Source organism: Bubalus kerabau, chromosome 4 (genome assembly GCF_029407905.1).
Source record: "Bubalus kerabau isolate K-KA32 ecotype Philippines breed swamp buffalo chromosome 4, PCC_UOA_SB_1v2, whole genome shotgun sequence".
Classification (NCBI taxonomy): domain Eukaryota; kingdom Metazoa; phylum Chordata; class Mammalia; order Artiodactyla; family Bovidae; genus Bubalus; species Bubalus kerabau.
The window spans coordinates 24134288-24149496 of NC_073627.1; the positions used below are offsets into that span (position 1 = coordinate 24134288).

Genomic DNA, 15209 nt, shown 5'->3' on the forward strand with positions numbered 1-15209 from the left:
CCCTTCTGGCTCAGCTGGTAAAGAATCCTCCTGCAAAGCGGGAGAGTTGGGTTCGATCCCTGGGTTGGGAAGATCCCCTGGACAAGGGAAAGGCTACCCACTCCAGTATTCTGGCCTGGAGAATTCCATGGACTGTATAGTCCATGGGGTCGCAAAGAGTCAAACACGACTAGCAACTTCCACTTTCACCTCTCCTGATCACCCCCCAGCCCCAGCTAGCTGGGCCTTGCCAGACAGAACTCACAGGTGTACCAAAAAATAATCTTTATTGTCACTAGTATAAAACAGAGATCAACTGGCCTCTCAGTCTGTACAAAATGTGGGTGTAAAGACCACCTGGGCTGCCTCCATTTCTCCCATAGTGTCCTGTCCCAGAGCAGCACCCAGGAGCTCCGTGAAGGGGAGAGGGCCACACAAGTGCCTTCCCTGAAGGAAAAGTTGAGGGTGGACTGGGTGGGGAGCACCTTCTGCTTGAAGGAGGCAAGGAGCAGAGGAGAAAACTGGAGTAGGGGAGCTCCCAGCCATTCATGATGATCCTGGCCTCACCTTCTGCCCACTCTGAGCCCACTCCGGGGCGGGCCGCTCCGGAGGAGGGGGGCAGCCTGGGGTGGGCCGAGATGTGACCGGCCCATGCAGTGGTCAGAGGGCCACGCGGGTGCAGCAGTAGCGCAGCAGGCAGGGCAGGATGCCGCGGTTCAGCTGGTGGAACTCCACGAGCTGCAGCAGGTCGGTGAAGCGAGTCTGGCCGTCGTCCATGCTGAAGTACAGGCGCCCCTCCTCCTCGCTCTGGGGTGTGGCCACAGCGGGTGGGAAGTCAGGGAGGGGTGAGGGCCTGGAGGAGCGCCCTCCTGGGCCAAGGCTGAGGTCCCCATTGCTTGTGCAGCAGCAAGGAAAGAGGGGAGACCCCAGGCACCCTGGGGGCAGGGTGGGGAGGATGGGCTGCTGGGCGTTTCTGCGGCAGGAAGCAGGGATACTCACCGGCAGGATAAGGTAATGTTTGACTTTCTGCACGTGGCACAGAGAAAGCACAAAGCCCTGTGGGTTCCGCTGACTCTCTCGGACCAGGAACAGGCTGCCAGGAGACAAGGCAACGTGACCGGAGGACACGAGGCCACCACCCGGACCCAGATCTGTTTCCTCCCTGGTCTGCTGCCCTGCCCAACCCAGTCCCTTACCCATCAACCAGGCCCTGCTGCCCGATGAGCCGCTGGCTCTCCTCGCGAGAAATGCGTCCATGGAACCAGGGTTGTGTGCGGTGGATGGCTGGGGTGAAAGGAGGCAGATGGATGGTCACTCCGGGGCGGGGACCGTCCTTCTCACCACCCGCAACAGGAATGCTCAGAGAAGCCATACCAGCCCCTGCCCTTGAGGACACCGGGCCCTTACCCACCTGCACTGAGGCTCGTGCCCGAGCTGGGGGTGGGCAGGCTGAGACGGTGGTTCGTTTTTTTCTGCAGAACAGTGGGGGACATGGGGGATCAGGGCACGGCTGGAGCATTACCAGCCCCTCAAGAATATAGAGCCTCTTTCTGCAGCTGGGTGCCTCCCCTCGCCCCTCGCTCTCCTCTTCCCGCTCCATGGAAGCCCAGATGGAGAGCAGTACAGACACGCAGCTGAGTGTAGCCCCCTCACCCGCCAGGCCTGGGCCTCCTCCAGGGCGGCGCTCAGAGCTTCCCGGGGGTTCTCAATGACACGCCCGGCATGGCCGGAGAAGTCCATGGCCACCAGGGTGTTGTCTGAGACACTCCTCTGCAGGTTGGACAGGACGGGAGAGGGGTCAGATGGGACCTCAGTATCCCTGGCATGGGGCCTGGGTGCCTCCCCTCCCCCTCCCACAACACCCTATGAACACTCACCGAAGGTGGGGAACCCCCACAGGGGGGGCACAGGTGGCGGCACAGTGTGTGCTGGTAATTCTTATACAGCTGTACCCCAAACTGCGAGGTGGAGAGAGAAAGAGGCCAGAGGTCACACAGATGCTGGGGGCTCCGCTGTGGTGCCCCGTCCAGACCAGGACTCCCCAAGAATCAGACAACATCCCTGCCTCTGGCTGAGGGGCTTCCTGAAGCCAGAGCTGCAACTCCAGTCTTAGACCAAGGATTCTGAGACAGCAGGGCTATGATGATGCCCTCTCTTTCCAGAGACTTCCTGGGGGCAGAACTATAACTCCTCCTCACGCCAGGGATCCCGAGAGCTGGGTCAGCCCCCCAGCTAGTGCCAGGACCTCACCTTGAAGAGGCGGAAGGCGGCTAACCAGCAGGAGCGGCTCTGCTCATCCTCAGTGCAGAAGAGGCGAAGCCCCTTGTGGCCATTTCGAAGCTTGTTTGGCTGCGGGGAGAGGAAACTGCCTGGTCCCACATCTGCCTTTAGAACCAGATGCTGTCTCCCGTCTCCGTGGGGCAGGGCAGGGTGCAAGGAGAGGAGGCTGGGGGTCCCAGAAGCAGCTCAGAAGCCCCACGTAGGATCCTCACCTTGATACAGAAGCCGAAGTCTGTGGGCATCCCGTAGAGCTTGCGCCCCTGGGTCACCACGTACACATTGGACTCGTTCACATCTGCTACGTACTGCAGGTGCCTCGGATCCTGCGCAGCACGAGTGAGCAAGACTTCGTACAGGCAGACCCTATGCCCCTCTCACCATCCCCTCTCAACCAGCTGGGGAGAGTCCAGGCCCAGAGAGGAGCAGAGAAGTGCCCCAGGTCACACAGCACATAGAAGCAGAGCCAGGACTTGAACTCAGTTCGCCTGCCTCTCCCACTGCTACCTTCTGGGGCAGGTGAGCTGGGAGGGGAAGAGAGGTAGCTGAGGGTCTCAGGGCCTGGAGGGTGAAAGGTCTAGGAGTTCCCACAGAGAAGGGGCAGCTCCCAGAAGCACCAGGGATGGGGTCTCCCAGGGGCCGGGGCTGTCACCTTTAAGACCTCACCTTGGAAGTGCCCTTGGTGGAGTAATACAGGCCAGAGCGGCGCAGGAAGCAAAAAAACCGTTTCCAAAGCTTGCGCCCTGACCCCCGGAGCTGCAGGAAGCCCTGGATCTCTGGGAAGCTGCCTGCATTCAGGAAGTTCTGAGGACAGGAGAGCAAGGTGAGAGCCTAGAGGTGGCCACACACACACACACACGCGCCTTCCTAGCACCTGCCTTGGTGGCAGGGGTTTACATTTACTGTCATGTAACAGAGGAAGAAACTGATGCTTAGGGCGGTGCTGGGCTTTCCACCCCATAGAGGGACGGCACGAGCTTCAGGGCCAAGAAGCCCTGGGCGATCCTGGGGAGTCAAGGCTATGAAATGGGAGTCGGCCCTCACCTGGATGACGTCCTCATGGGACATGCCCGTGTGTGCATCCAGACAGCTAGAGACCATCTTTTCTGGGAATAGGGAGTGCTGGGGGCAAAAGGAGGCAGGAGTCAGGGACTGAGGATCCGGGTCGGGGTTGAGGTTTCTGGGCCCAGACCCCCCTCTTACACACACTCACTGGAGTGCTCTTGAACAGCTCGTATTTGGCAAAGTTCTTCCGGAAGACGATGCGGCTGTCTCCACCAATGGGCCAGGCAGCCTGCACTTCCGCCACTGACTCATGGTCCTCCAAGGCCCGCTCTGGGGTCAAGGGCAAAAAGCAGGGGTCAGTGGAGGCCAGTCAAGTGTGAAGCAGTGCCTCCCAGGCCAGGCAGCCCCCTGCGCCCCAACTTACCCAGTGCTAGGTAGGGGTGGCACTCCACCAGCCCCCAGTTCTCGTCACTCAGGGCGTGAGATCGCTGCACCAGCATCTCGCACACATAGCGAGCCGTGGCACCTGTCGCCACCTCCACCGAGCGGCAGGTCCCGTCTTCGCTGTACACCTTTATGACCTGCACGCCAGGAATGGCAGGTGACGCAGGGAAGGGCAAAGGGTGGTTCTCTCCCATCCCCCTCTGCTCTACCCTCTGGGATCCTTGACCAAATCCCCTCCACCCAGCCAAGGCGGCTCTGTATCTGCCCCATCCCCTAGCACCCCATGCTCCCTGCCTTCTCTTTCCCAGGGCAACTCACATGGGGGCAGCTCGTGTCTCGAGGGAGCAGCCCCCTTGCACTGGAGGACCCCCCAAGAATGGGGCTCTGTGAAGAAGGACTGCAGAGCTCAGGGAAGGGGTTGGGGATGGAGGGCAGAGAGGTTGACTGCAGCTCCTCCTCTCGAAGAAGTTTCCTGGGGCGGGAGATGGAGGGGAGGAGTTGACGGTAAGCTTCTGTGCATTACTCCAGTGCTGACCGCTCCCCCCAGCCTCCCTCCGTCGGCGGACGCCCCATTTTACCTGCTGGTTGGAATGGGCAGAGGCTGGGACCTCTTCACCTCCCCAGACAGAGGGGCATCGAGAGGCGGGGGAGTCCCAGGAGGTGTCCCAGAGGCCAGGTACAGGTCTTCTGGAGAGCTGCTGAGATGGAGCGGAGACAGACCCAGCTCCATGACCTCTGAGGAAGAAGAGGAACAGCTGTTCTTGTGCCCTGGTCCTGGGGATAGGAGCCAAGGGGACCCAGACCTCCTTCACCCTTCAGTCGGGTGCCCCTCAGAGTTTATCCGGCCCCTCCTTGATCCCCCCTAACTGGGGTTCCCTGGAGCCTCTGGCGAAGGGCAGAATGAGCCCCTGTTACAAAAAGGGACTCTGAGTCCTGAGAAAGAAGCATTCCTGCCTCATCACAGGTGAGACAGGGAGCAGAACTCAGCGTTTGGACTCCCAGTCCAGTGCTCTTCCTTACCCCAGGTTGCCCAGGGGAAGAGCTGTGAGGGTCCCCTCACCACAGGCCAGGCAGCAGCGACCGACTCCCTGACCCACACAGCCGGGCTCAGTGTCACCCTTGCACTTCCCAGCGTGGGGCACTCACTCCTCTGGGCTCTGCCCCAGGTTTTCCCAGGGCTTTGTTGCCAGAGCCTGTTGTGGCAACGCCTGCTCAAGTGCTGAGTGATGCACAGAAGGAGAGAAGGAGGTGGGGAAGGACAGGAACCAGGAGGGCAGGAGGCGGGCTCAGCTGCAGTGGGAGGGAGAAGGCAAGCCTGGGGCCCGCGCCCCAGCGGCCCCCAAACCTTGTGTGCCTTCCTTAGACCCCTCCCTCTCCCCAACTTTCTTGAGGCCTCAACGCCTCAAGCCTGAGAAGCCTTCCTGGATTTTCCACACTCAGACTGAAGGGCTCCCTCTCAGCCCTGTGCTGGGGCCTCCGCACCAATGACTGTGCACCTGTCTTATCCACCCAGTGGTCTGAAGATGCCCAGCCATCCCAGGCAAGGCCAGGGTCTTACCCATGTTTTATTGCCCATAGGCACTACATGGCATCCAGGAGATGGGGATGGCCACCAGCAGGTGGAGGCATCGCAAGCCCCTCCTCCCCAGGAACCAAGACCCTTTAGGCTGGGCTGAGACCTGGGAGGGACCTGGGAGGACCTGCCGTTCTGTCCCCTGCCTGTGCTCCAGATACTGGGCCAGCACTGTTAGCTTGCCTAAGGCGCCCAAGATCTGCCCCCTCTCCCCGCACCCAGGATGAGGCAGGTCCCCAACCTTTAAGTGAGGACATAAGGAGATTTGGGGGACAGGTGAGTCAGGGTGGGGCAGGACACACTGCCTGGAGCTCTCCATTCATCCTTGACTCATCTCCACTACTTCCTGGCTTAGGAGAAACACAAACAACCCTGCCTCTACCCATCCCCTCCACTCCCCCAGCTTCCCCCAGAACAGGAATGGGGAGGAGGAAGATGTGGGTGGTGGGGGGGAGGCTGAGGCTCCTCTGATATCATCTCCTCCTCCCCACCTTTGGCCTACCTCCAGACCAGGTCCAGGTGCAACCTGCAAAGGGCCCTTGGTAGCCACCACCCAGCCCAGGAGCCCCCTCACAAGGAAGGAGAGAAGAAAAGCCTGACCGGGATTCAGAAGCCCATCTGGAGTGGAGCTGACCTCACAGGGGTGCCCCTGGGGTACCTAAAGTAACCCAAAGAAACGTGCAGTGCTCCTTCTCCTGTCCGGGGCCCCCCAGACTTCCACTCTGCTGCTGCTGCCCACCCTTAGCACCCAGGACTCAGCTGGCCCGGGAGGGTCTCATCCTCATCATCCCTGGGAGATGAGGGTCCTTTGAATTCATATACTCTCCTGGGCATTCTGATCAAAGGCGTACTCAGGAGCAGGAGTGGAAAGTCAAGACACAGAGGAAGACAGACACAGACAGGCAGACAGGGGAAGGCCAGGAGGGTGAGCCAGCCATGGGGCTGGGGGTCCTGCCAGGAAGGAAAAGATCCACCCACGGTAGAACACCAAAGAGACACCAGCACATCAACACCAAAACACAAGGCCCCCACTCCCACCCCCTAACCTCTGACAAACAGCCCTGCTCACTTCATTCCAGGGAGACTAGGGGAAGGGCTGCAGGAATCACCCGCTCCAGGAAGCCAGAGACCAACAGTGGCGTGGTCTGAAACCAGGAGGACTGGATCCTCTCCCATCCCAGAGGGAAGGGGAATCTGGGCAGCGTTTGGAAGGGAAGAGGGTAGATTTGAATCAGACTAGAGTCTGGCCTCTGTGGGGGGCGGGAAGGCTGACTCTGGATGAGTTTAGCCTTCCTATCCCATCACCCAGCTCTCCAGAACCTTCTAAGGCAGGACAGGACTGGGGAGTCAGGACCAAAGAGAGGAGAGGTGGGAGAAACCGGTCCTCACTGTCTCCCCTGGGCAGCCCCCTCCACCACCCCGAGAGACCTAAAACTTTCAACCTGAGGCCCTGGGAAGGTTATATTGAAGAAATCGACCCCCACATCAATCTGTTCCCTTAGTATTGCGACTCCCTTCTGCGACTTCCCCGCCCCCGTGGCTCGGGCCCCACCCTCCTTCCCGCCCTCCCGCCTCCAGCCTCCTTGTTTACTTCCTGAATCTTGCCCCACCTGGCTGGCCCGGAGGGCGGGTGGCAGGGCTCAGGGTAGAGGGCCGGTAGAAAACAAGGCCACCTTCGGTACCGGGCGGGGTGGGGTGGGGAGGGGCTGGAGCTGGGGCCTAGAGGTGGCGGGAAGGCCCCCGCCAGGCCCAGGAACCCCACGCCCTGCCCGCATCGGGATTTAGTTAGGAGGAAGGCTTTACCTGCGGGGGAGCGCTTAGGGTGAGGGCTCAGGTGAGGAGGCGGGAAACCCCTAGCTGACCTGGAGTTGGGGGGAGGGCCCCCGGACCCTGCGGCCCCGCCCCCTCCCGTACTAGGGGAAAAACATCCAATGGGAATGAGGGGGGCAGCTCTTTTAAAGTTTAATTCGGGAAGAATGTTAGAGTGTCTGTGGAGTTAATCATTACAGCCTGCTTGCCTTCACGGGCCCCCCACCCCCACCCCAGCAGGATGGGGGGGGGGGCGGGTGCAGAGGGGAGAGCAGAGTCCAGGACAGGCGGACCAAGAGGGGGCATTCTCGAGGCGCAGTGGGGTTGGAAGGCCTGGCAAGGGCAGGCAGGTGCGTTCTCCATCCCCAGCGTGCCAGGAAGACCCCGACTGGGATCCAAGTCTTCCCCAAGACTATTCAGACGGACAAGGCATTCTGACCCCCTCCCGCACTGCGCACCCACTCTCCCCAGGCCCTACTGCACTGCAGACCCCCAGCATCTAGCCCTTCAGCCTACCTAGACCACTTCTTTCTGAAGCCGGAAGGGACCACCCCCCTCCGGGGCCTGTCCCACCCCCACCTTCCCACCGGAGGGCTGTGCTGAGTAGCTCAGTTCAGTTCAGTTCAGTTGCTCAGTTGTGTCCGACTCTGCGACCCCAAGGACTGTATGTAGCTCGCCAAGCTCCTCTGTCCATGGGGATCCTCCAGGCAAGAATACTGGAGTGGATTGCCATGCCCTCCTCCAGGGGATCTTCCCAACCCAGGAATGGAATCGAACTGGGGTCTCCTGCATTGCAGACAGATTCTTTACCAGCTGATCTACCAGGCAAGCCTGTATTGCTGAGAGGATGCAATCCAGAGAGACGAAGCTCTAGCAATTCAGAGAGTCTGTCTCCTTTACTGCCCTCCAAGTTGGAGGGTGCCCCGCTGCCCCCACAGAGACATCTGTCTTTAATAAAGACTTGGGGGAACTCAAACTGGGGTCAAAGCAGACGGAGCCTGGGAGACACCTAGGGCTGCCCCCTCGGCATTGGGACACCCCTCCCAGCTCTCTTTCTGGGGATGTGGGGAGGGGCTAGTTTCAGCGGGAAATCCGCCGCCTCTTGGGGAGGAGAGAATCTGGATTCCTGCTTCCCTGATCCCATCAGCAGGTTAGAGTGTGTGTTTGGGGCTGCTGGGGGTGGGGTGGAGAGGGACGAAGGAATGGGGAGAACAGGGAATGAGAACACGGAAAGACTGAGGGCAGATAGTGAGGAGGGGGCAGGATAGGAGGCTGGAGGAAAAGAGAAAGTGAGGCCGCCAGAGAAACACAGCAGGAGGCCACATCTTTCTCCATGTTCTCCAAAGATCTCCACATCTTTCTCCCGGATCTACTGGTGCTCCCCGCCCCCAAGACTAAGTGCCGCGCTCTGGTCCTTACCTGGACCCTGGGTGTTGGCACACCTGGCTGGGGCCACCGATTTAGGAAGGGAGATGCCAAGCTCTTAACTACCTGTCCTCTCCCACCCCAAACCCCCATCCCCGCCCTTGGCCTGACATCACTGAAGGGGGGAAGGAGGGGGAGCCGGGCGGCCTCCTGTCTTGCCCACCTGGGCAGCCATCCAGTCAGCTCCTGGCCCTGAGACTGGCACAGCCTGGGGCCCTGGTGCGGCTGGGAGTGGGAGCAGATTGTCGTCTGCGACCGATGTCGGTCGCCTTACCTAGAGGAGCCCCAGCTGGAGTAGCAGGACACAGGGTCCGAAGTCCGGCGCTGTCTAGGAACCTCAGGTACCTGGGCTTGATCTCAAACCCCCTCCCTCTTCTCTACAGGTGGTAGGAGAGTGTCCCAACTTTGAACGTAGGAGTCGGGGGAGGTTGAGCTCTGTTGTCCAGGCTTCTGACCCAAGGAAACAAATTATCTTGGGCAGGTGGGGGCGGGGCCTGAGGGAGGGGCATGGGAGGAGGAAGCACCAGAGGAGGGGCGGGGACTCCCTGACACTCTAACCTGGCTGGGATTGTTTTTGTTCTTCTGTAGCAGGTGCCAGGGGAGAAACAGTCCAACTGTACAGCACCGAAAGCGAAGATCTAGAGTCCTCATGACCTGAGATGGAGGAGCAGGGACCTGGAAGATCAGAGAAAAGGGACTCACCTGCTCTTCCCCACGCCCCTTCCCAAACCTGGTCTGTTCATTGGCCAATTTAGGGGGCCTGTCTGCTGCTTAGGGTCTTACCCCTTGGGGCAAAGGGCACTCTATGAAAGAGGGAAGCCAGCCAGAAGGATGTCCAGCAACACGGCCTGCCCCTTGACCTCCAGCCACAGTCTGACCACCCAGGCTGCACCCTGGCCCCTCAGGGGCACCCAGCATATATCCTCCCTTCTAAGCAAAGTCCATGGTCTCAGGTTTTCCTTCTGAAATCGAAGGGGTTAGGCAAGGTCTCCCAGTAGCAGAAGTGGTTTGGGGAAAGCTTTGGTCAGGTGCCAGGGGACTCCCCTTAGCACTGGCCTTCAGCAGTAGGCAAACACAAGGTTGGAGAGAGGGCCTGGGAGACTGAGATCAAAGGCAGCAGCCGCCTTCCAGCCCAGCCCAAGTGGGTGACAGTTCAGTAAACAAATAATTCATAGGGGTGATAAAAGATCTGCCCTGGGGGACCTGGAGGAGTGACTGGATGCTCAACTTTCTCCAAACTCAGTTTTCCTTGAAAAAACCAGAGTGGACTAAGTGAAGAAGTGGGGAAAGAGGCAAGGTCAACTGGGCCACTGGATATCTTGTGAAAAACATGGTAGACAATTCATTCAATCAATCCTTCATTCACTCAACTAATATTTGCTAAGTACCTACTATATGCCAACCACATGCTTGGCACTGGGGATACAGTGAGCAACAAAACAGATCCCACCGTTATCTTCATGCAGCCCAATCAGGGAGACTGATGTTAATCAAAGAACCAGGACTTCCCTGGTGGTCCAGTCATTAAGAATGCACCTTACAATGCAGGGGACACCAATTCAATCCCTGGTCTGGGAAGATCCCACGTGCCATGGAGCAACTAAGCCGTGCACAACTACTGAAGCCCGCATGCCTAGAGCCGGTGCTCCACAACAAGAGAAGCTACCACACTAGAGAGTACCCCAGCTTGCTGCAACTAGAGAAAAGCCCAAGCAAAGCAACGAAGGCCCAGCGGCAGCCAAAATAAAAAGAAATCAAAGGATCACACAAATAATAAGAGATGACAGGAGACAACTATACTGGGAAAACACACAGGGAGTTAGGGAAGACTTCTCCAGAGAAGTGACAGTTGAGCAGAGGGGAAGTTGTCTGGATTGGAGGATTTGGATCGGTGGATGGGAAGGGGGAGCACCTTTCATGATGATGAAACAAGTGCCAAAACCCTTGACAAAAGGGGACAGAGCATGCAGAGGCAGAGCAGGATGGAGAAGGAAGGAGAGGAGTCCACACAGGTGTGGCTGAGCACGTGTGAAAGTTGTGGGGAAAGGCTTTGTACTCAACTGTGTCCCTCAAAGTCAAATCTGCCTGGGCTTGTGTAAAAACACACATCCCTGGGTTTCCCTGGTGGTCCAGTGGGTAAGACTCCTCCTGCCAGTGCAGGGGACACAGCTTCGATCCCTGGTCCAGGAAGATTCCACATGCCATTGGGCAACTAAGCCCATGTGCCACAACTACTGAGCCAGCGTGCCTAGAGCCCATGATCCACAGCAGGAGAAGCCATGGCAATGAGAAGCCTGGGACTCGCAAGTGGAGAAAAGCCCAAGCACAACCAAAGACCCAGCACAACCAAACATAAATAAATAAAATACAACTTTAAAAAACCAAGCAAACAACAACAACAAAGAAACAGATCCCTGGGCCCCTCCCCAACTACTGAAACTTGGTCTTTGGGGACAAGACCCAGGAATGTATGGTATTGACAAGCCCTCAGGTGGTTGTTCTGTAAACCAGGTTTAAGAGCCATCCATCCTGTCTGTCCAGACCAGCAGGAACTATGGGCAGAGGCCAGACCCTACAGGGTCCATCTGAGCTTAAGTAGAGGCCCAAAGGAGCAGGCAGATTTATATTTTGGAAAAATCACTCTGGATGTTGAAGGATAGGATAAGTTGGAAAGAGAAACCAGACTCAGAGGGCACAGTGCTATAGGATTCCATTTATATGACTTTCTAGAGGGGGCAGAATGCTAAGGACAGAAAACAGATCTGGAGTTGAGGAGGAGGGAGAGGAGTTGACAGCAGAGAAGCTTGTGAGGAGGTAATGGAGTTGTTGTGTATCTTGGTCCTGGTGGTAAGATGTACAACGGTGTGTGTCAGGACTGACAGAAAGGTACACTCCAGAGGATGTGTATTACTGTGTATAAGTTATATCTAAATTTCTTAAATAAAAAAAGAAATGACAATGAAAAAGAATAGATTTATAAATCAATAGGACAGCTTCAAGAGTCTAAGTAAAAATCCTTACATTTCTGGTCAATTGATTTTTTTTTTAAACTTTTTTTTTTTGATGTGGATCATTTTTAAAGTCTTTATTGAATTTGTTACAATATTGCTTCTGTTTTCTGTTTTGGTTTTTTGTTTGTGAGACATGTGGGATCTTAGTTCCCCAACCAGGGAGTGAACCCGCACCCTCTACGCTGGAAGGCAAAGTCTTAACCACTGGACCTACTGGTTAATTGATTTTTGACAAAGGTGCCAAGACAATTCAGTGAGGGAAAGAATAGTCTTTTTGATAAATGGTTCTGGGACAAATTGAATAGCCACATGGCAAAAGATGAATTTAGATCCTCCCTTACACAATTTACAAATATTAACTCAAAATAGATCATGGATTTAAAAGTAAGAGCTAAAACTATAAATCTTCCAAAAGAAATTATGAGAGAAAATCTTTCTACCTTGGGTTAGGCAGAGATCTCAGATACAAATGAGACAGCAAAGCATAAATGACAAAATAAAAAGTTGATAAACTACACTTCGCCAAAATTTTAAAATTTTGCACTTTGAAAATTAAATTTAAAAAAATACTTGTGGAAGACTGGAGAAAAATAATTACAAGCCATATATTAGGAACTTTGTATCCAGAATACAGTTGATCCTTGAACAATGCAGGGCTTAGAGGTACCAATGACCCAGAGTAGTTGAAAATCTGAATATAACTTTACAGTCAGCCCCCCCATCTGGTTTTCATCTTCAGATTGACACAAAACTTGTGTCGGAGAAGGCAATGGCACCCCACTCCAGTACTCTTGCCTGGAAAATCCCATGGATGGAGGAGCCTGCTGGGTAGTACTATGTATTTACTGGAAAAAATCCACATGTAAGTAGACCCACGCAGTTCAAACCTGTGTTGTTCAAGGGTCAATTGTATATAAGGAACTCCTAAAATCAGCACTAAAGAGACAAACAACCCAATTAAAAGTGCTTTTCCAAATTAAGATATATGAATGGCTCATAAGCACATGAAAAGGTGCTCAAGACCATTAGAGAAATGCAAATTAAAACCTCCTCACTCCCATCAGGATGGCTATAATGAAAGAGACAGACAAGTGTTGAGAAGGATATAGGGAAACAAATCATCATATATTGCTAGTAGGAATGTAAAATGCTACAGCCACTTTGAAAAAGTTTGGCCATTTCTTAAGTTAAACAAAAACTTTCCACACAACCTAGCAATTCTACCGGTAGGAACCTACCCACAAGAAGTAAAAACACATGTACATACAAAGACACACAAACATTCATAGCAGCATTATTCAAAATACCCCAAAACTGGAAACTCAAATATCCATCAACTGGTATTGAATAAACAAAACATTTCATCCATACACTGGGATATTTCTCAGCAACAAAAAGGAACCACTAGTACATGCTATAACATGGATGAACCTCAAAAACTTTAAAAGGAGTGCAAGAAGTCAGAAGCAAAAGACTACATAGTATTTCATTTATATGAAATATCCAGGAAAGGCAAATGGATAGAAAGCAGATCAGTGGTTGCTTAGGGCTGGAGCCGATAGCTGGAAAGATTGAAAATACGCAGGTGGGACTTTTTTTAAGTCGATGGAAATGTGTGGAGATGGCTGCACAACTCCGTAAGTCACTGAATTGTTTTAAAATGAATGTTTTAAAGGGATGCTAGAGTGGGTAACCTGAGAGTATCCTTTGGTGGAGCTCCAGGGAAAGAAGAGGCAAGGAGAAAGTCTCCATTTCTAGAGCTGCAAAACGGGAATAAAGAAGCCAGCTCGGTAGCGGGGTAGGATGAGACGGGGAGGTGGAGGAACTGGGTGCACGTGATGGCAGCACAGAGCCTGCGGAAAAGAAGCCGTAAAGCCTAAGGTTTCCGAAGGCATGAGACAGACATTAACTACCCAGACTGTGCCTGCAGTTCAGAGCTTAAGAGTAATTAGTACCTGAGTGTGTAACTGTGGAATGGTTTATAATGCCATCAGCAAGACAGGAGAAACGGCAACTATTCCATACCATCAGTCAACCCCAGGCCCTCTGCAGTCTAAGATATGTCAGTAGATTAAATAAGACCGTGAAGTCTAGCGGACACTAGATGTGGGGCAAGACCGGCGCTCCGAGAACTCGGGCCAGGAAAGGTGGTCTAGGCCGATCCGCCCAGCCCAAGCCCTCCAGCTGGTAACACGGTCATAACGCAGTAGCAGCCGCCTGCAGGGGGCGACCCGACGTCACGCGCGGCCCCGCCCCATCACGTGCCCGCGGCGTCGCGTCACACCCGGAAGCAGCGGCTGTAGGGAGCTGGCAGCAATGAGCGGAGATACAGGGACGACGTCCGTAGCGCCCCCTCCCGGGGAGACCGAACCGGGCCATGGGGTCCGCATTGTGGTTGAGTATTGGTGAGCGGCCCCTGCCAGTGACGGGGATCCTGGCCGGACGAGGGTGGGTGCACCGGAGGTACCTTTTCCGATATCCAACCGGACCTCCGGTATCTTCTCCCTAGCGAACCCTGCGGCTTCGAGGCGACCTACCTGGAGCTGGCGAGTGCCGTGAAGGAGCAGTATCCAGGCATCGAGATCGAGTCGCGCCTGGGGGGCACAGGTGAGGCTGCAGAACACCTGCTGAGTCAGTGTTCTAAATCCCAGCTCCATCACTTTCTAGCTCTGGCATTGGCTGCTTTATCGTGTCCAGCAGTACCTGGCACATAGTAAAATGTCCAGCCAGCTTGAGTCCCCTTCCATAGGTGAGGGGAGTCATATTTGAAGCCTACTGGGAGAAACGGGTGAGACCGAAGTGTTGGAGGGAAGGGAAACTTTCACTGAGTTACCAGGAGTTCAAAGGAAGGGCACATAGGTGATGCCTCCCTTGTTTCCTTGGCTTGACCCAGGGCTAGGAAATGGCTTCAAGAATCTCTAATGTGGCTGATGAGGGAGCTTGTGTGAAGTCTAAGGAGTGTGGAAGGCCCCCTTTTATGGAACTTCCCGCCTTTTGCCTGTACTCAGCATACAGTTCATTCATGTTTATTTAATACTAGGGGCCTTTGAGATTGAAATCAATGGACAGCTGGTGTTCTCCAAGCTGGAGAATGGGGGCTTTCCTTATGAGAAAGATGTGAGTACTTGCAATACCGGGAATAACCCCAGTTCAGCTTGCCCTTCCAGGGGACACAGCATCCCATTCCACATCTCTGCCCTCTAGCTCATTGAGGCCATCCGAAGAGCCAGTAACGGAGAACCCCTCGAAAAGATCACCAACAGCCGCCCTCCTTGTGTCATCCTGTGACTGGATGTGATTCTCGGTTCCTGCTCTCTTCTGGGATCCAAGCCTTGGTTGCCCCGCTTTGATCCTGCTGAGGGCTGCCCACTGCCTGTCTCACCTCACTTAGCTCCTGGCAGCTAAGAGACCCTGGCCTCCACTTTGCCCCTTTGGTGGGCACCAGGAGGGAGTAGATGGTTCTGTGGTCTTAGGGGTGGAAGAGAGATGCTCTCCATGGACATTTCCACAGCCACCTTACACCCCTTCCCTAAGATCAATTCAGTTCAGTTGCTCAGTGCCCACAAAAACCTGCTCCCCTCTCCAGCTTAGCCATACCTATCAGATGTTACCATAGTTCTAATTTATTTTCCACTAGCCCCAGGCAGTGTGAGCTATTGGCAATAAAGTGGCACTGCAAACACCTG

At 55.1% G+C, this 15209-nt stretch overlaps 2 protein-coding genes across 6 annotated transcripts; one reads left to right on the forward strand and one right to left on the reverse strand.

Moving 5' to 3' along the window:
* Positions 1-249: 249 nt before the first annotated feature.
* GRB7 (growth factor receptor bound protein 7) lies at positions 250-8963 on the reverse strand. 4 transcript variants are annotated; one of them, XM_055579971.1, is made up of 15 exons: positions 8787-8963; positions 4284-4440; positions 4024-4177; positions 3686-3842; positions 3470-3591; positions 3301-3378; positions 2923-3060; positions 2472-2582; positions 2230-2328; positions 1857-1937; positions 1633-1749; positions 1391-1451; positions 1176-1263; positions 979-1072; positions 250-786 (listed from the first exon to the last, which is right to left on the reverse strand). In XM_055579971.1, exons 2-15 carry the CDS (start codon positions 4433-4435, stop codon positions 640-642), a joined length of 1599 nt encoding a protein of 532 aa, XP_055435946.1. In that variant the 5' UTR covers positions 4436-4440; positions 8787-8963; the 3' UTR covers positions 250-639. The 4 variants fall into 4 exon arrangements, with proteins under 4 accessions (XP_055435946.1, XP_055435948.1, XP_055435947.1 ...); XM_055579973.1 differs by lacking the exon at positions 8787-8963 and adding an exon at positions 8676-8742; XM_055579972.1 differs by lacking the exon at positions 8787-8963 and adding an exon at positions 6348-6793.
* A 4834-nt stretch (positions 8964-13797) lies between these two features.
* Positions 13798-15205, forward strand: MIEN1 (migration and invasion enhancer 1). 2 transcript variants are annotated; one of them, XM_055575984.1, is made up of 4 exons: positions 13798-13928; positions 14033-14130; positions 14564-14640; positions 14728-15205. In XM_055575984.1, exons 1-4 carry the CDS (start codon positions 13840-13842, stop codon positions 14809-14811), a joined length of 348 nt encoding a protein of 115 aa, XP_055431959.1. In that variant the 5' UTR covers positions 13798-13839; the 3' UTR covers positions 14812-15205. The 2 variants fall into 2 exon arrangements, with proteins under 2 accessions (XP_055431959.1, XP_055431960.1); XM_055575985.1 differs by lacking the exon at positions 14564-14640 and having other exon boundaries at positions 14691-15205.
* Positions 15206-15209: the final 4 nt, after the last annotated feature.